Source organism: Haliotis rufescens, unplaced genomic scaffold, assembly GCF_023055435.1.
Source record: "Haliotis rufescens isolate VD_foot unplaced genomic scaffold, xgHalRufe1.0.p SCAF_19, whole genome shotgun sequence".
NCBI classification, from domain to species: domain Eukaryota; kingdom Metazoa; phylum Mollusca; class Gastropoda; order Lepetellida; family Haliotidae; genus Haliotis; species Haliotis rufescens.
This window is the reverse complement of record NW_025963879.1, coordinates 14285303-14304743: the sequence shown is the minus strand read 5'-3', so window position 1 is coordinate 14304743 and position 19441 is coordinate 14285303. Positions and strand designations below refer to the sequence as shown.

General features: G+C 40.3%; 1 protein-coding gene and 2 long non-coding RNA genes across 3 annotated transcripts; all 3 read right to left on the bottom strand.

Moving 5' to 3' along the window:
* Window positions 1-2341: 2341 nt before the first annotated feature.
* LOC124148245 lies at window positions 2342-4612 on the bottom strand. Its single transcript, XM_046519233.2, has 4 exons — window positions 4444-4612; window positions 3966-4089; window positions 3698-3743; window positions 2342-3353 (listed from the first exon to the last, which is right to left on the bottom strand). The coding sequence occupies exons 2-4, from the start codon at window positions 4081-4083 to the stop codon at window positions 2714-2716; spliced, it is 804 nt and encodes a 267-aa protein (XP_046375189.2). The 5' UTR covers window positions 4084-4089; window positions 4444-4612; the 3' UTR covers window positions 2342-2713.
* Window positions 4613-9828: 5216 nt separating this feature from the next.
* Window positions 9829-10714, bottom strand: LOC124148280. The gene is made up of 3 exons (XR_006862944.2): window positions 10558-10714; window positions 10080-10203; window positions 9829-9874 (listed from the first exon to the last, which is right to left on the bottom strand). It is a non-coding gene; the product is annotated as an uncharacterized LOC124148280 (long non-coding RNA).
* Window positions 10715-16638: 5924 nt separating this feature from the next.
* LOC124148281 lies at window positions 16639-17477 on the bottom strand. Its single transcript, XR_006862945.1, has 3 exons — window positions 17372-17477; window positions 16890-17013; window positions 16639-16684 (listed from the first exon to the last, which is right to left on the bottom strand). It is a non-coding gene; the product is annotated as an uncharacterized LOC124148281 (long non-coding RNA).
* Window positions 17478-19441: the final 1964 nt, after the last annotated feature.

Sequence of the window (19441 nt, the reverse complement as noted above, 5' to 3'; positions counted from 1 at the left end):
AAACCATAGGGATAATCAAATCAATTGGTTATATCCACACTTGTTCACATGACTGATGATTTTATTTATCAACCCCTAAAAGGAATAAATGTGTATAGCCTGCTTGGTGCTGTATGTGCCTTGTTATATCTTGATTTGTCTGCATATACTGTATATTTCTGTTTGAACCAGTGATGTATTTACTATTATACATATGGGTTTGTTGAGAGAGATATATATAGGGACCAGTCATTGGATTATTGCAGGGATAGCCCTGGAGCTGTTTCTCCTGAAGTATTTCTCCTTTGGGGGGGACCCTCCACAAGTGCTTGTTCATGGTTTTCCATGGCTCTCCCCAATATTAGTTGTAAAAAGGTACTTGAACCATATAAAGGTTTTCATGGACGTTTCCTTGTTTTAGGTGACCCTCCCAGATCATTCCAGCTGAGACCCCTAGACTTATGACTGCCCTTGATATGACTGTGGACATTTTACGTTTCATGACAGTGAAATTATCAAATAAAGTGTGTGTATGATTTTGTTGTTGTTGTTGTTCGACAGGTCCTTGGATAGCTTATACCCACCCAAACAACGTTTCGTGTGTATCTAGAAACTGGCTCCATCTATCCATCCATCACATTTCGTTTTCAGAGCCTAAATCATAAACTGTTCAATGTGTCTTCCTGAAACTTTGTATAGACACCATGCATGCATTTATCTGGTATTTTTGGCTATTTAGGAATTTTATATGTTTTTTTCCTTTCCCTGGCAACATTGGGCAGCTATGTTGAAGGCTTGGAGCCTTGATGAAGACCCTAGGTCTGGACGTCACTCACTTCCATCAATGAAGATTCAATCAAGGAGATAGAATATATACTGTCAGATAGACGTATTACCATTGCTGAACTTGAAGAGAAGGAAGACACAGGTCTAAGCCATGGATGGATCCATTGAAACCATTAATCATGATCATTTATAGATGAATAAGATATCAGCTTGGGTGCCAAAGTTTCTAAATTCTGATCTAAAGGAAAAAAGAACTGATATTCCAAGAGAAAATTTAGAGCTAATTGAGAAATTCAAGAAGACATTAGTTTGTTTGTTCCAGCTATATGACGGCGGTCTGTAAATAATAGAGTCTGGACCAGACAATCCAGTGATTCACATCATGAGCATCGATTGTGATATCAAGCAATTGGGATACGATGACATGCATCAACCAAGTCAGTGAGCCTGACCACCCGATCCTGTTAGTCGCCTTTTACGACAAGCATAGTGACCTTTTACGGCAATACCCTCCGTAAGGTTTTAAATTCTGCTAGCCCTTAGGATACCTTTACCATTTAAAAAACTTGTCTGGGCTAGCAGGCTTGTAATAATTTCCATCCACGATGCTGACAAACACCAATGATCCTTGTCTTTTATACGAACCAACACACGAGCAAAAGGGAACTGCAGGAGTGACAACTTTTCTTTTAGCCTTAATACTTGAACAGGATATTGTTCAAATGTCATGTAGTAATTGTTTTTGATTGTTATGTACGATTAGGACCATGACGTCATATGTTTAAAATTCGACAGTGACTAAACAACAATGATGACAGTATCACGTGTACAGTATCAGTATGTACGTATGTTTATGTACGTAATAAAACATGGGTCTACCACTATGATCTGGTGTCAAAACACCAATCCATGGAATGGGACCATTTTTCCGTTGTCAAAGAAATTTAAGTCTTCAAGATAAGGGAAGAAAGTTATGGCTTTCAGGGTTTGATCCTTGTTGATTATTATACCCCCGTTTACGAAGTAAATCGGGGGTATATAGCGTTCCGTTCGTCCGTCCGAGCTTTTGTACGGCCCATAACTTTTTAACCATGCACCCTAGCTTCACCAAACTTGCTACACACATTTACCACGATGAGTACTTGTGCCTTTTGCTAGTTTGAAGATTCTGAACTTTTTAATATTGCCGTTTCCATGGAATCATGGTGAAACATAAATTTGGGGTTTGTACGATCCATGTTTACAATATTATGTATCCTAGCTTCAGCAAACTTGCTACATTAACCACTATGATTGTTTTTTATCTTTTATAAGATTCTGAAAGTTTTCTCTTTTGCTGTTTTCATGGAAACATGATGGAATTTAGAAATTTTGATGACTGGTTTTGTATAGCAAATATATTTTCAAAAATTGTTTCCACACATGTAGATCATCATAAGTATCTGTGCTTTGTGATAGTTTGAATTTATGAATTCTTTTCATATTTGTTAAGGCTTGATTGAAATTATTAATTTATTGATTTTCTTATATGATATTGTTCCATTTTTTATGTGTTTTTATATCAACATTTTTGGTCCTTTTGATAATTCTTATGTAACTCCTCAATCATTTTTTTATTCAAAGGTGTTCATGGTGATCTACTTCCTCGTAGTGAACACTGGTAACATGGGAGATTTGGGGGGGGAACTCAATCTTATTTTTTAAAACATTGAAGTTAGAAATCAGTGTTGACTCCCACATGTCAGTAGGTATAGTTGTTAACGTAAATAAAAACATAAGTCAGTTTCTTCAGTAACTCGATATGATATTCAGACATGAACAAAGGAACACTAACACACAATCCGCGATTATTTTACACACGGAATTACAAGAATGTGAAATCAATATGAATTAAAGAACCAACACTCAAACAGTTTATAAAGTTTGTTCCTTATGGCGAGGGTCGTAATCACAGTTCGTGACGGATCTTTCCAATTGGCATTTCCTTTGTAGATCTAACAGAAAGGTTCCTGGAGGATCGGGTTGGTTTCTTTTCAGCAACATGTCCTCTCTTGGTGTCTTTCAGAATGGATCTTACACTGGAAGTGACCTTCAACTTGGTTTCATTCTTATCTTTAGCCAGCATCAATGTGTCACCGGAAGCAGAGAAGTCTGTCTTGACCTGTGAGATATTGCTTGGAACTTTGTCCTTAGACTTTCCTGTGTAAGGTCTTCGAGCCTTCCTTGGTTGAACTGGAGGACCGACGCTGGAGGAACTGGTCCGCTTATTGGCAGGAGTGTGACAGGTCAGAGGGGCAGTCTGGCGCTGGAGAGCTGCCAGCTCTTCCTCCAGCTTCTTCCTCAGCTCAATCTCTGTCTGCTTCTCCTTCTCCCAGTCTCCCGCCAGTCCCTCTAGCGTCTGCTTCAGTTCCTGGACCTCAGCCTGCGCCATTGTGTAACTGAGACGATAGTTGAAATACTCCAACCTATAGTCCTGTCTCTCTGACTCAGTTTTCTGCCTTAACGTGTTTTCCTCCCGGAGTTGTCGGGCCTGTCGCTCGTTCTCTTCTCTCAGCTTCTGGTTCTCATTGAAAAGGTGATCGAGAAGACTGAAAATGATATGTCTTTATTTTAAAATATATTTTGCCCCAAATTAAAAAAAATATCGGTTCACAAACCTATTTTATCTTTAAAATTAAAATAAAATGTATTTTTCTTATTTTTTTATAACCATATTAGACACATTGTAGCGGTATGACAGCTGGTTACATCAGGAATGGGTACAACGTGGCCTACAAAGGCAGGGAAGTAACAGTAAATGTGTCCTACGTTATAGTCACATGGCCGACAGAGAATAAGATGGTGTCGGTTCTAGATTAAACTAAAATGCTCAAGTTCTATGACTTATCACATCGGAAGAACGTGCATGAATATCAAACGAAATTGTGCCTACCTTTCCTCCAAATCTCCGACTTGGGATTTCAGGTCCATGTATTGAACAGGAAACAACAACAAAATAATAGTACAAAATCCCGACGCTATTCCACTGTTTGTGAATGGGGTGGAGTGCCTGACATTTTTTAGTAAGGAATTATTTGATTATATTAAGATAAATCATACTTGGAGTGTAACTGTAATTGCTTTCAGCAAACACCAGGTAATCATATTTCTATTCATTTTGCATTTAATTTGTTTAGTAGGATAGGATTAGGAATTCCTACCAAGTAAATCTTGATGATCGTCTGGTGTTCTTGGACTTGGAAGGTTAGATTCACGCTCGTCCGCCTCGAGTACGGGGGAGAGTAGTTTTCTACACTTCCGCCGTTCTGGTGGATACATCTTTATCTGTAGGACAAAAATATATCTTATTTAAATGTATGAATGTTAGTATTTGCATTGTAGACTGGGATTTGCTCTAAACAGAACTAATTAATGGGTAAAACAATAACTGACAACATAAAACAATACGAGTGATTCAATATACACGTTACAGGTAGGCGTCAAGATCTATCAGAAAAAGACCAAGTACATTTGAGTATCGTAACCACATTGCAGACTGAGTGTTGATGAAGACAGAAGTAATGTACGGATAAAGAAACGCTGAGCCGTGCAATATAGATGTAAAAAGGGTTAGCAAACAAAATATATCAGAAAAAGACAACGTAAATCAACTGTAGGAGTTAAACTGGCATTGCTTACCTAATACTGAGATGAAGTGTAGACTTAAGCAAGTAGACACAGGCCAGCAACTAATGTGAAGTTTTGTAAGACCAACACGTGTACGTCTGAACACAACCAAGTTCTGTCAGCGACTGATAGGGAACCATCAACGTCGTCATGGAACCATTCTATGACGTCATTTCCACTGTCTCTGTCTATGACGTCACTGACAATGCTCGCTATGCACGGCGCAGCTTTGGGCATCACTCACATATAATACGCGTCCATATTTAGGAAATAAACACTGCGCCCCTCGTGGTTTATTCTCCTTGCAGAGTTTTATAGTACGATAAACGACCATTCGTCGTTTATTTCTTGAGATATCAACATTATGAACAGCCTCTTTAGAATGATGATGAAATGTACAAGCTTTTAAATATTTACCCGTATTTTAATGATGACTCCGACTTCGGCAATGTCTGACATGTCCATTTTATGCACAGGTGGGTATTTCCCGCATATTCTCACAAGTTTCACGTCGATTATCTGTACCTTTTCTCCCACAACCGAATGTCATATCTCTCCCACTTTTGGGTGCGATCGTTCGGCCATTGCGTTCATCTGCGCTGTCCAACTACATCTATGGGGAACAACTCACCAGACACTTTCCTCTGAAAAATAACGTCGTCCAACTTACGACCTCATCAAGTTGCGAGCGCATGTCATGAACGGTGCATTTTGGAGTTCATTTAGGGTAACAATCAACAAGAGTGCTCTGAGAGCGCGACATCCCCCGCATGAATTTTTTTAAGGAGTTTATATTTTCTTGGTATTTTATGAAATAACAACAGTATTTGAAACAAATTGTGCAGAACATTTTGTTGGGAGTAATCCAGTCTGAATGCTAATGCCAAAAGGATGTAGCTCACCCACAAAAGCCTTAAACAAGGAAACTAACTATAGTTATAGTTATAGTTATAGTTATAGTTAGATATTGCGATATACTCTGGAAACTGGAGGAGTAGATTTCATGAAGCTCCGTAAAACAGGGGCAGTAACTCTGTCAAAATTTGTCGTAATGAAACGGGACTGTGATATGCTTATCATCAAGATGTCGACATCTTGTGTGTAGAGTGTCAGGGATAGGATATTCTCTGGAAACTGTAGGAGGAGTTGATTTCACAAGCTTAGTACCCTCTCTCACAATTAGGCAAATGAAGTTCCGTAAAACAGGGGCAGTAACTCTGTGGAAATGAAACGGGACTGAGATATGCGTATCATCAACATGTCGACATCTTGTTTGTAGAGTGTCAAGGATAGGATATTCTCTGGAAACTGTAGGAGGAGTTGATTTCACAAGCTTAGTACCCTCTCTCACAATTAGGCAAATGAAGCTCCGTAAAACAGGGGCAGTAACTCTGTCAAAATTAGTCGAAATGAAACAGGACTGCGATATGCATATCATCAACATGTCAACATCTTGTGTGTAGAGTGTCGGGGATATTCTCTTAAAGCTCGAGGAGGAGTTGATTTCACAAGCTTGGTACCCTCTCTCACAATTAGGCAAACGAAGTTCCGTAAAACAGGGGCAGTAACTCTGTCACAATTAGTCGAAATGAGTGAGTGAGTGAATGTTGCTTAACGCCGCATCAGCAATTTTGCAGCTATTCGCGGCGAGTTTTAGTCGAAATGAAACGGGACTGAGATATACGTATCATTAACATTTTGAAATCTTGTGTGTAGAGTTTCAGGGATATTCTCTGGAAACTGTAGGAGGAGTTGATTTCATAAGCTTAGTACCCTCTGTGGGACGGACAGACGGACGGACGGACGGACTGCGCCACGACATAATCCCCCTTCGCCAATTCTGGCCCGGCGGGTGATAAAAACAGAAAATATATAAAGGATTTTTTTAACTGTTGAATCTGCGTACCAAATAGGATGTGATTTGCTTCACGCGTACCACACTGCTGACCCTGGAAGATCCGCGGATCGATTTTCATGACATCAGTCACTGGATTGCCTGGTCCAGAATCGAATATTTACAGACCGTCGTCATATAGTTGAAATATTGCTGAGTGCGGCGTTAATCAACAAACAAACAAACAAACAAATCACACTGCTGAGTCCGGAATCCCACGTACCAAAAGGGGGTTGACAGCCTCAGAATTATACCCCGCCCAAACAACGTTTTCAGGGGATATATAGAAACTGGCTCCGACCATCCATCTGTCGTTTCCAGAGCATAACTCATAAACTGTTCTATGTGTCATCATGAAACTTTGTATAGACATCAGGCATGCATTGAACTGGAGCTTTGTGCTATTTAGGAATTTTAGAATGTTACATTGTTTTGAGTTTCAATGGCAACAAGTTGATCTTAGGTTCAAATGAGGATAGGGTTAGCCTCGGGAAGATGACTGTCAGGGTAGATTGCAAAGTTCCATCAAGAAATATTGAATGGTTTTTGTGTTATGCTCTAAACCCTCATTGTAACCTAAGTCCAATTAGTCATTGCCTTAGATATGCAAAATAAAAAAATATAAAGTTTCACAAAGAAACGAGAAACGGTTTTTGAATGATGCCAGTATGATTTGGAAGTGCAAGAAATATAACTAAAAGAGCTCCTGGGCAAGGGGGTTAACTGACTATAAAAGTGGAAACTACTAACCCGGGAAGATGTGACAAGAGTGGACAATTTTCATAATGTAGTGTTTATTAAAAGAAACAAGCACAGCACCATCCGTTATTTCAGGAATTGTTTATGTTTTTTCACTATATGAATAAGGAATAATGATCTTGAGTCAAGATATGGCGTTATTTATCAACCAAAGTGAATTAATTCCTATCTTACATCAGGTTATGCATTGCTTAGTGTCTTAAAGTTCTTTAAACTTATGACGTCACTGCATTGTTACCTCATTGTCCGACAAAGCACTGTATGCTGAGTTTCCAATCTCATTAAAATCAGATCTTAGTTCTCGCGACTGCTAAGCAAAGATCTGAGAACACCCCATTACCGATTACGTCAGACTGACCTTGCGCGAACTTTGATCGACCAATGGAATGACTGACAAGAAGTCGACATTAGCCAATAAGAAGGCATGCAGCTTTCTCGTGCTTTACGGCACTAATTTCAAATTGCCGAGACCGCCTCCGTGGTCTAGTGGTAGAGCGTCCGCCCGGAGAGCGGAAGGTCCGGGATTCGATCCCCGGCCGCGTCATACCAAAAGATGTTAAAAGATGGTACTTGTTGATACCCTGTCTGGCGCTCGGCATTAAGGGGCTAAAACAAGGACTGGTCGGCTCGGAGTCAGTATTCTGTGTCTGAGTGGGGTATTCATGTTAAACGGGGGGCGGTCGGGTAGCCTAGTGGTTAAAGCGTTCGCTCGTCACGCCGAAGACCCGGGTTCGATTCCCGACATGGGTACAATGTGTGAAGCCCGTTTTTGTTGTCCCCCGCCGTGACATTGCTGGAATATTGCTGAAAGCGGCGTAAAACCATACTCACTCACTCACTCACTCACTCATGTTAAACTGCGGCATGGTATCTCAGTGGGCTAGCACTATAAATCGGCATTAGTCGGGACTAGTACAAGCGGCCACACAAACACACACACGTACATGCACGTCGCTATATAAGTGCAATAATCTTGGACGCGGCGTTAAACCCCATTCCACCACCACATCAAATTGGCGACTACGTTTCCAAACATATTTTCACAAATTCTCGATTACAAATTTGAAACCTGAACAAAAGAACATTCTGGAATGGGTAATAGATGGTCTAGAATGTATGGATTCAGTCGTTAAGCCCGTAACTATCGTTCGTATTATAGTTTTCAAGGTTGCATGATTAGTCATCACATTCCGACTGTAACTTTCATGAACTGGTAAGTGACGCTCTGATTGGTCGGATGAAAGGTCGTTCTGACGTGACCCCTAATGGGATGTCCTCAGATCTTTGTTTAGCGGTAGCGAGAACTAAGATCTGATTGCCTGAGTTCAGACACTGATGTCATGTATTCATATTCTTCCAATTTCTGAGTGCCTATGAAAGACTTCAATTTCTGACTGACTTTGGGCACTAACATCACACAGACTGGGGACACACTTAATGTCAGACAGACTGGGGACCACATTAATTTAAAAGTTTCTGAAAACTATTCAACGTCTTGTACTTCCCGGGAATTGTGAAACTGTATACAGTGGGATCAGACTAACCAGTGGTAGAAAGTGTGAGCATCGATCCACGACTTTGGGGCGCGACGAGTATGCATTAACCTGATCAGAGTTGAAAAGTTGACTCCCACATATCAGGAGGTATAGTTGTTTAAGTTCTAAATAAAAACATAAATCAGTTTCTTCAGTAACTCGATATAATATTCAGACATGAACAAAGGAACACTAACACACAATCCGCGATTATTTTACACACGGAATTACAAGAATGTGAAATCAATATGAATTAAAGAACCAACAATCAAACAGTTTATAAAGTTTGTTCCTTATGGCGAGGGTCGTAATTACATTTCGTGACGGATCTTTCCAATTGGCATTTCCTTTGTGAATCTAACAGAAAGGTTCCTGGAGGATCGGGTTGGTTTCTTTTCAGCAACATGTCCTCTCTTGGTGTCTTTCAGAATAGATCTTACACTGGAAGTGACCTTCAACTTGGTTTCATTATTATTTTTAGCCAGCATCATTTTGTCACCGGAAGCAGAGAAGTCTGTCTTGACATGTGAAATATTGCTTGGAACCTTGTCCTTAGACTTTCCTGTGTAAGGTCTTCGAGCCTTCCTTGGTTGAACTGGAGGACCGACGCTGGAGGAACTGGTCCGCTTATTGGCAGGAGTGTGACAGGTCAGAGGGGCAGTCTGGCGCTGGATAGCTGCCAGCTCTTCCTCCAGCTTCTTCCTCTGCTCCATCTCTGTCTGCTTCTCCTTCTCCCAGTCTCCCGCCAGTCCCTCTAGCGTCTGTTTCAGTTCCTGGAGCTCAGCCTGCGCCATTGTGTAACTGAGACGATAGTTGAAATACTCCAACCTATAGTCCTGTCTCTCTGACTCAGTTTTCTGCCTTAACTTGTTTTCCTCCCGGAGTTGTCGGGCCTGTCGCTCGTTCTCTTCTCTCAGCTTCTGGTTCTCATTGAAAAGGTGATCGAGAAGACTGAAAATCATATGTCTTTATTTAAAAAGATATTTTGCCCCAACATAAAAAAATATCGTTTCACAAACTTATTTTATCTTTAAAATTACAACGTGGTCTACAAAGACAGGGAACTAACGGTAAATGTGTCCTAGGTTATAGTCACATGGCCGACAGAGAATAAGATGGTGTCGGTTCTAGATTCAACTAAAATGCTCAAGTTCTATGACTTATCACATCGGAAGAACGTGCATGAATATCAAACGAAATTGTGCCTACCTTTCCTCAAAATCTCCGACTTGGGATTTCAGGTCCATGTATTGAACTGGAAACAACAACAAAATAATAGTACAAAATCCCGACGCTATTCCACTGTTTGTGAATGGGGTGGAGTGCCTGACATTTTGAGTAAGGAATCAATGTATTATATTAAGATAAATCATACTTGGAGTGTAACTGTAAATGCTTTCAGCAAACACCAGGTAATCATAGCTCTATTCATTTTGCATTTAATTTGTTTAGTAACATACCAAGTAAATCTTGATGATCGTCTGGTGTTCTTGGACTTGGAAGGTTAGATTCACGCTCGTCCGCCTCGAGTACGGGGGAGAGTAGTTTTCTACACTTCCGCCGTTCTGGTGGATACATCTTTATCTGTAGGGCAAAAATTATCTTATTTAAATTTATGAATGTTAGTATTTGCATTGTAGACTGGGATTTGCTCCAAACAGAACTAATTAATGGGTTAAACAATAACTGACAACATAAAAAAATACGAGTGATTCAATATACACGTTACAGGTAGGCGTCAAGATCTATCAGAAAAAGACCAAGTACATTTGAGTATCGTAACCACATTGCAGACTGAGTGTTGATGAAGACAGAAGTAATGTACGGATAAAGAAGTGCAGAGCCGTGCAATATAGATGTAAAAAAGGGTTAGCAAACAAAATATATCAGAGAAAGACAACGTAAACCAACTGTAGGAGTTAAAATGGCATTGCTTACCTAATACTGAGATGAAGTGTAGACTTGTGCAAGTAGACACAGGCCAGCAACTAATGTGAAGTTTTGTAAGACCAACACGTGTACGTCTGAACACAACCAAGTTCTGTCAGCGACTGATAGGGAACCATCAACGTCGTCATGGAACCATTCTATGACGTCATTTCCACTGTCTCTGTCTATGACGTCACTGACAATGCTCGCTATGCACGGCGCAGCTTTGGGCAACACTCACATTTAATACGCGTCCATATTTAGGAAATAAACACTCCTGGGCCTACTTGCACAAAGCGATCTTAGCGCTAAGATGATCGTAACTCCCATACTTTAACATAGGCTTACGATAGTCTTAGCACTAAGATCGCTTTGTGCAAGTGGGCCCAGGGAGAGTAAACCACAAGGGGCGCATTGCGTTCATCTGCGGTGTCCAGCTACATCAATGTGGAACAACTCATTGGACACTTCCCTCTCAAAAATAACATCGTCGAATTTACGATGTCAAGTTGCGAGCGCATGTCAAGAACGGTGCATTTTGAAGTTAATTAAGAATTGAACGTTAGTTTGGATGGGTTCATTGAAGTGTGAACGATTTAAAAGCGCTGGTTAAACTGTGTGAACCTCCGAGCTTGCGAATTCTTATAATTTCATACTTTGTAGTTTACTGGTCTTGCCGAAAAATATCGTAACAATGTTTACTTAAATTTGAAGTCCTCTGGTTTCGCCGAAGAACATTGCAGCAATGTTTTTTTTGTCGGTATTTGCCGGCTCTCGGCCACTTTTCCCCAGTCAGGCGCCCCACTCATACTCAGTTACGCAAAGAAAAATAGTTCTCTGAGTATATACTAGACTAACATCTAGTCTCTGAAATGAACATATCGTACAGAAAAACAGACTAAGTATATACAACATAATCAAGTTTACAAACAATATTTGGGATGAATCAAATCTTAAAAATAGGTTACAGCAAAGTGAACAAAAATATAAACATTGCCTCGATGCACCGAGGCGAGGTCAACCTTCAAGCGCGGATTTATATATGACGTCACATAAGTTTGTAAAGCGGTGCATTTCGAGTCGAACGGGAGCATGAGGATGAAATGTATACTTACTGCTGTTGAAAATGACGTTTATGGAGCAGTTATGGAAAACGCGTGAACTCTCTCATGGCATTAGCAAATTGGGAATATCACCGATTTATGAATGTGTTACTTGTGTTTGGATAATCGCAAACCAATTCGGACGATGCGGAATGTAGTGGAGGGGATTGAACGGAGTGCTCTGAAACTTGTGTGTTTTATGTTAATTTTCAACGTCAGGATGTGCTGTATTTTGAGTTTGGGATTTGTCGTGTTTGCTGTAATACTTTGTTTAGCTGGTGTCTCTTGTCACCTGAGATGGGCCTACTGTCTCCATTTCTGTGCCCCGTCATTCCTCATGTGCCGCCGCTTCTCGGCCTCAAATGCACGGAGAAGGTCGGCCAACTCAGAAACCAGAATATGGTAATTCCGTCAACGGATATTGTCTCCGATGACCACTCGGTAAAACAGGTAGGCACGTGTTGTTGTTTTTTGTTTTTTTTAATTTAATTTTTTTCGTTACCTTTATATGTTTTATGGTTTCTCAAAATCTTGGATTTTTTTCCCGATACGATAGTAAATCGGGTTTTAGTTTGGGATTGATCAGGAGCAGTCGCTTTGATCTTTGTCAGCGGCCACATCTGAGCAGGGTACGACATAGTTTTCATTGGTGCTAGATTCCTGTCATTTCCGAAAACAAGGCATCAAAGTCAATATCGCTCATTTAATAAATCAATTTCGTTCACCTCAGTAATTTTACAGAATTCATTTTCTTCACTTGCGTCATTAGTATTGAAAGATCGCCATTCCATATCCAAATCACCGTGAGGACAATCCATTTTGTTTCATCTAGGCCTAGCACCTTTTCGACATTAAACACAAGAACCAAAGCATTTATTTATTTTAAAGTAAGACGAAATTACAAGAGAAAGGCAAAAATACTATATTAATCATATTCCTGCTAAATGCTCGGAGAAGGTCGGCAAACTCAGAAACCGGAATAGTAGATTTCTAATTCCGTCTACGGATATTTTCTCGTCTCTGATGATCAATCGGTAAAACGGGCAAATATCTTTTTTTTTTAATTTATGTTTTATGGTTTCTCAAAATCTTAGATTTTTTCCCCAATGCGATAGTGAATCGGTACGTTTTAGTTTGGGATTGATCAGGAGCAGTCGCGTTTGCTCTGTGTCAGCGGCCACATTTGAGCAGGGTACTACATTGTTTTTATTGTGGCTAGATTCCTGTCGTTTCCGAAAACAAGGCATCAAAGTCAATATCGCTCAATAAATCAATTTCGTTCACCTCAGTAATTTTACAGAATAAATTTTCTTTACTTGCGTTATTAGTATTGAAAGATAGCCATTCCATATCCAAATCACCGTAAGGACAATCCATTTTGTTTCATGTAGCAGCAAGACGACATCAAACGCCAGAACCAAAGCATTTATTTATTTATACGTCAGATGAAATGTTACAAGACCAGGCAAAAATACTAAATTCATTAAATTGCTGATAAATGCAGGGGTTAATTTTTTTAGGAAAACGAGTTGATCGTAAAACACTGATCGAGAATTCGGGGAAACCCCGGAAAGTAGTTCCGGCAAAAGTTCACACGAAATTGTTCACATCGTGTGAACATTTTTTGTCCGTTCACAGGTGTGTGAACTCCAAATATCAGATCACGTGACTACCCATTGAGCAAATCAGCATGAAAGAAACAGTGTAAACTTCAAAGTATGTCGAAAACAGAAAATATATAAAGGAATATTTAACTGTTGAATCTGCGTACCAAATAGGACTTGATTTGCTTCACGCGTACCACACTGCTGACCCTGGAAGATCCGGGGTAGAATAGGTCTTCAGCAACCCATACCTGCCGTAAAAGGCGGCCATGCTTGTCATAAGAGGCGACTATCGGGATCGGGTGGTCAAGCTCATTGACTGGGTTTATGCATGTCATCGTATCCAAATTGCGTGGATCGATTCTCATGACATCAGTCACTGGATTGCCTGGTCCAGACTCGATTATTTACATACCGTCGTCATATAGCTTAAATATTGCTGAGTGCGGCGTTAATCAATAAACAAACAAACAAACAAACCAACCACATTGCTGAGTCCCGAATACTCCACAAATAGACCCCCGAATCCCACGTACCAAAAGGGGGTTGACAGCCTCAGAATTATACCCCGCCCAAACAATATTTTCAGGGGATATAGAAACTGGCTCCGACCATCCATCTGTCACATTTCGTTTCCAGAGCATAACTCATAAACATTTCGATGTGTCATCATGAAACTTTGTTTAGACATCAGGCATGCATTGAACTGGTGTTTTATGTATTAAGGAATTTCAGAATGTTACATTGTTTTGAGTTTCAATGGCAACAAGTTGATCTTAGGTTCAAATGAGGTTAGGGTTCGTTTCCTGAGCATAACTGATAAAACCGTTCAATATTTCTTAAGGATCATCTGTACACACTTCATGCAGGCATGCATTGAACTTGTGCCTTTTGCTATTCAGGAGCTCTTTTAGTTATATTTCTTGCACTTCCAAATCATACTGGCATCATTCATAAACCGTTTCTCGTTTCTTTGTGAAACTTTATATTTTTTTAATTTGCATATCTAAGGCAATGACTAAATGGACTAAGGTTAAAATGAGGGTTTAGAGCATAACTCATAAACCATTCAATATTTCTTGATGGAACTTTGCAATCTACCCTGACAGTCATCTTCCCGAGGCAAGGGGGTTAACTGACTATAAAAGTGGAAACTACTAACCCGGGAAGATGTGACAAGAGTGGACGATTTTCATAATGTAGTGTTTATTAAAAGGAACAAGCACAGCACCATCCGTTATTTCAGGAATTGTTTATGTTTTTTCACTATATGAATAAGGAGTAATGATCTTGAGTCAAGATATGGCGTTATTTATCAACCAAAGTGAATTTATTCCTATCTTACATCAGGTTATGCATTGCTTAGTGTCTTAAAGTTCTTAAAATTTTTGACGTCACTGCATTGTTACCGCATTGTGCGACAAAGGACTGTATGCTGAGTTTCCAATCTCATTAAAATCAGATCTTAGTTCTCGCGACCGCTAAACAAAGATCTGAGAACACCCCATTACGGGTCACGTCAGACCGACCTTGCGCGAACTTTGATCGACCTATGGAATGACTGACAAGAAGTGGACATTAGCCAATCAGAAGGCAGCTTTCTCGTGCTTTACGGCACTAATTTCAAATTGGCGACTACGCTTCCAAACATATTTTCACAAATTCTCGATTACAAATTTGAAACCTGAACAAAAGAACATTCTGGAATGGCTAATAGATGGTCTAGAATATATGGATTCAGTCGTTAATCCCGTAACTATGGTTCGGAATATCCCGTATTATAGTTTTCGAGGTTGCATGATTAGTCATCACATTCCGACTGTAACTTTCATGAACTGGTAAGTGACGCGCTGATTGGTCGGATGAAAGGTCGTTCTGACGTGACCCCTAATGCGATGTCCTCAGATCTTTGTTTAGCGGTAGCGAGAACTAAGATCTGATTTTAATTAGATTGGCTGAGTTTCAGACACTGGTGTCATGTATTCATATTCTTCCAATTTCTGAGTGCCTATGAAAGACTTCAATTTCCGACTGACTTTGGGCACTAACATCACACAGACTGGGGACACACTTAATGTAAGACAGATTGGGGACCACATTAATTTAAAAGTTACTGAAAATCAACGTCTTGTACTTCCCGTGAATTGTGAAACTGTATACAGTGGGATCAGACTAACCAGTGGTAGAAAGTGTGAGCATCGATCCACGACTTTGGGGCGCGACGTGTATGCATTAACCTGATCAGAGCTGAAACGTTGACTCCCACATGTCAGGAGGTATGGTTGTTTAAGTTGTAAATAAAAACATAAATCAGTTTTTTCCTTAACTCGATATAATATTCAGACATGAACAAAGGAACACTGACACACAATCCGCGATTATTTTACACACGGAATTACAAGAGTGTGAAATCAATATGAATTAAAGAACCAACAATCAAACAGTTTATAAAGTTTGTTCCTTATGGCGAGGGTCGTAATTACATTTCGTGACGGATCTTTCCAACTGGCATTTCCTTTGTGAATCTAACAGAAAGGTTCCTGGAGGATCGGGTTGGTTTCTTTTCAGCACCCTGTCCTCTCTTGGTGTCTTTCAGAATGGATCTTACACTGGAAGTGACCTTCAACTTGGTTTCATTCTTATCTGTGGCCTTGGCCTTCACCAAGTTGTCACCGGAAGCAGAGAAGTCTGTCTTGACATGTGAGATATTGCTTGGAACCTTGTCCTTAGACTTTCCTGTGTAAGGTCTTCGAGCCTTCCTTGGTTGAACTGGAGGACCGACGCTGGAGGAACAGGTCCGCTTATTGCCAGGAGTGTGACAGGTCAGAGGGGCAGTCTGGCGCTGGAGAGCTGCCAGCTCTTCCTCCAGCTTCTTCCTCTGCTCCATCTCTGTCTGCTTCTCCTTCTCCCAGTCCCCCACCAGCCCCTCTAGCGTCTGCTTCAGTTCCTGGACCTCAGCCTGCGCCATTTTGTAACTGAGACGATAGTTGAAATACTCCAACCTATAGTCCTGTCTCTCTGACTCAGTTTTCTGCCTTAACTTGTTTTCCTCCCGGAGTTGTCGGGCCTGTCGCTCGTTCTCTTCTCTCAGCTTCTGGTTCTCATTGAAAAGGTGATCGAGAAGACTGAAAATGATATGTCTTTATTTTAAAAGATATTTTGCCCCAACATAAAAAAATATCGTTTCACAAACTTATTTTATCTTTAAAATTACAACGTGGTCTACAAAGACAGGGAACTAACGGTAAATGTGTCCTAGGTTATAGTCACATGGCCGACAGAGAATAAGATGGTGTCGGTTCTAGATTAAACTAAAATGCTCAAGTTCTATGACTTATCACATCGGTAGAACGTGCATGAATATCAAACGAAATTGTGCCTACCTTTCCTCAAAATCTCCGACTTGGGATTTCAGGTCCATGTATTGAACTGGAAACAACAACAAAATAATAGTACAAAATCCCGACGCTATTCCACTGTTTGTGAATGGGGTGGAGTGCCTGACATTTTGAGTAAGGAATCAATGTATTATAATAAGATAAATCATACTTGGAGTGTAACTGTAATTGCTTTCAGCAAACACCAGGTAATCATAGCTCTATTCATTTTGCATTTAATTTGTTTAGTAACATACCAAGTAAATCTTCATGATCGTCTGGTATTCTTGGACTTGGAAGGTTAGATCCACGCTCGTCCGCCTCGAGTACGGGGGAGAGTAGTTTTCTACACTTCCGCCGTTCTGGTGGATACATCTTTATCTGTAGGGCAAAAATATATCTTATTTAAATGTATGAATGTTAGTATTTGCATTGTAGACTGGGATTTGCTCTAAACAGAACTAATTAATGGGTTAAACAATAACTGACAACATAAAAAAATACGAGTGATTCAATATACACGTTACAGGTAGGCGTCAAGATCTATCAGAAAAAGACCAAGTACATTTGAGTATCGTAACCACATTGCAGACTGAGTGTTGATGAAGACAGAAGTAATGTACGGATAAAGAAGTGCAGAGCCGTGCATATATTAGATGTAAAAAAGGGTAAGCAAACAAAATATATCAGAAAAAAGACAAAGTAAATCAACTGTAGGAGTTAAAATGGCATTGCTTACCTAATACTGAGATGAAGTGTAGACTTGTGCAAGTAGACACAGGCCAGCAACTAATGTAAAGTTTTGTAAGACCAACACGTGTACGTCTGAACACCATCAAGTTCTGTCAGCGACTGATAGGGAACCATCAACGTCGTCATGGAACCATTCTATGACGTCATTTCCACTGTCTCTGTCTATGACGTCACTGACAATGTTCGCTATGCACGGCGCAGCTTTGGGCAACACTCACATATAATGCGCGTCCATATTTAGGAAATAAACACTGCGCCCCTCGTGGTTTATTCTCCTTGCAGAGTTTTATAGTTCGATAAACGACCATTCGTCGTTTATTTCTTGAGATATCAACATTATGAACAGCCTCTTAAGAATGATGATGAAATGTACAAGCTTTTAAATATTTACCCGTATTTTAATAATGATGACTCCGACTTCGGCAATGTCGGACATGTCCATTTTATGCACAGGTGGGTATTTCCCGCATATTCTCACAAGTTTCACGTCGATTATCTGTACCTTTTCTCCCACAACCGACTGTCATATCTTTCCCACTTTGGGTGCGATCGTTCGGCCATTGCGTTCATCTGCGCTGTCCAACTACATCTATGGGGAACAACTCACCAGACACTTTCCTCTGAAAAATAACGTTGTCCAACTTACGACCTCATCAAGTTGCGAGCGCATGTCATGAACGGTGCATTTTGGAGTTCATTTAGGGTAACAATCAACAAGAGTGCTCTGAGAGCGCAACATCCCCCGCATGAATTTTTTTAACGAGTTTATATTTTCTTGGTATTTTATGAAATAACAACAGTAGATGTCACTGCATTTGAAACAAATTGTGCAGAACATTTTGTTGGGCGTAATCCAGTCTGAATGCTAATGCCATAAGGATGTAGCTCACCCACAAAAGCCTTAAACAAGGAAACTAACTATAGTTATAGTTATAGTTATAGTTAGATATTGTGATATACTCTAGAAACTGGAGGAGTAGATTTCATGAAGCTCCGTCAAACAGGGGCAGTAACTCTGTCAAAATTTGTCGTAATGAAACGGGACTGTGATATGTTTATCATCAACATGTCGACATCTCGTGTGTAGAGTGTCAGGGATAGGATATTCTCTGGAAACTGTAGGAGGAGTTGATTTCACAAGCTTAGTACCCTCTCTCACAATTAGGCAAATGAAGCTCCGTAAAACAGGGGCAGTAACTCTGTCAAAATTTGTCGAAATGAAACGGGACTTAGATATGCATATCATCAACATGTCAACATCTTGTGTGTAGAGTGTCAGGGATATTCTCTAAAAGCTGGAGGAGGAGTTGATTTCACAAGCTTAGTACCCTCTCTCACAATTAGGCAAATGAAGCTCCGTAAAACAGGGGCAGTAACTCTGTGGAAATGAAACGGGACTGAGATATGCGTATCATCAACATGTTGACATCTTGTGTGTAGAGTGTCGGGGATATTCTCTCAAAGCTGGAGGAGGAGTTGATTTCACAAGCTTAGTACCCTCTCTCACAATTAGGCAAATGAAGCTCCGTAAAACAGGGGCAGTAACTCTGTCACAATTAGTCGAAATGAAACGGGACTGAGATATGCGTATCATCAACATGTTGACATCTTGTGTGTAGAGTTTCGGGGATATTCTCTTAAAGCTGGAGGAGGAGTTGATTTCACAAGCTTAGTACCCTCTCTCACAATTAGGCAAATGAAGCTCCGTAAAACAGGGGCAGTAACTCTGTCAAAATTAGTCGAAATGAAACAGGACTGAGATATGTGTATGATCAACATGTCAACATCTTGTGTGTAGAGTGTCGGGGATATTCTCTCAAAGCTGGAGGAGGAGTTGATTTCACAAGCTTAGTACCCTCTCTCACAATTAGGCAAATGAAGCTCCGTAAAACAGGGGCAGTAACTCTGTCACAATTAGAAGAAATGAAACGGGACTGAGATATGCGTATCATCAACATGTTGACATCTTGTGTGTAGAGTTTCAGGGATATTCTCTTGAAACTGTAGGAGGAGTTGATTTCACAAGCTTAGTACCCTCTGTGGGACGGACGGACGG

What these genes read in the sequence shown, in the direction of transcription:
- LOC124148245 (XM_046519233.2), bottom strand. Translation starts at nt 4,083, where the DNA reads ATGTATCCACCAGAACGGCGGAAGTGTAGAAAACTACTCTCCCCCGTA. An exon ending in CGATCATCAAGATTTACTTG is followed by an intron (nt 3,744 to 3,965) that starts GTAGGAATTCCT and finishes TGTTGTTTCCTG; the next exon opens with TTCAATACATGGACCTGAAA. An exon ending in GTCGGAGATTTGGAGGAAAG is followed by an intron (nt 3,354 to 3,697) that starts GTAGGCACAATT and finishes TATCATTTTCAG; the next exon opens with TCTTCTCGATCACCTTTTCA.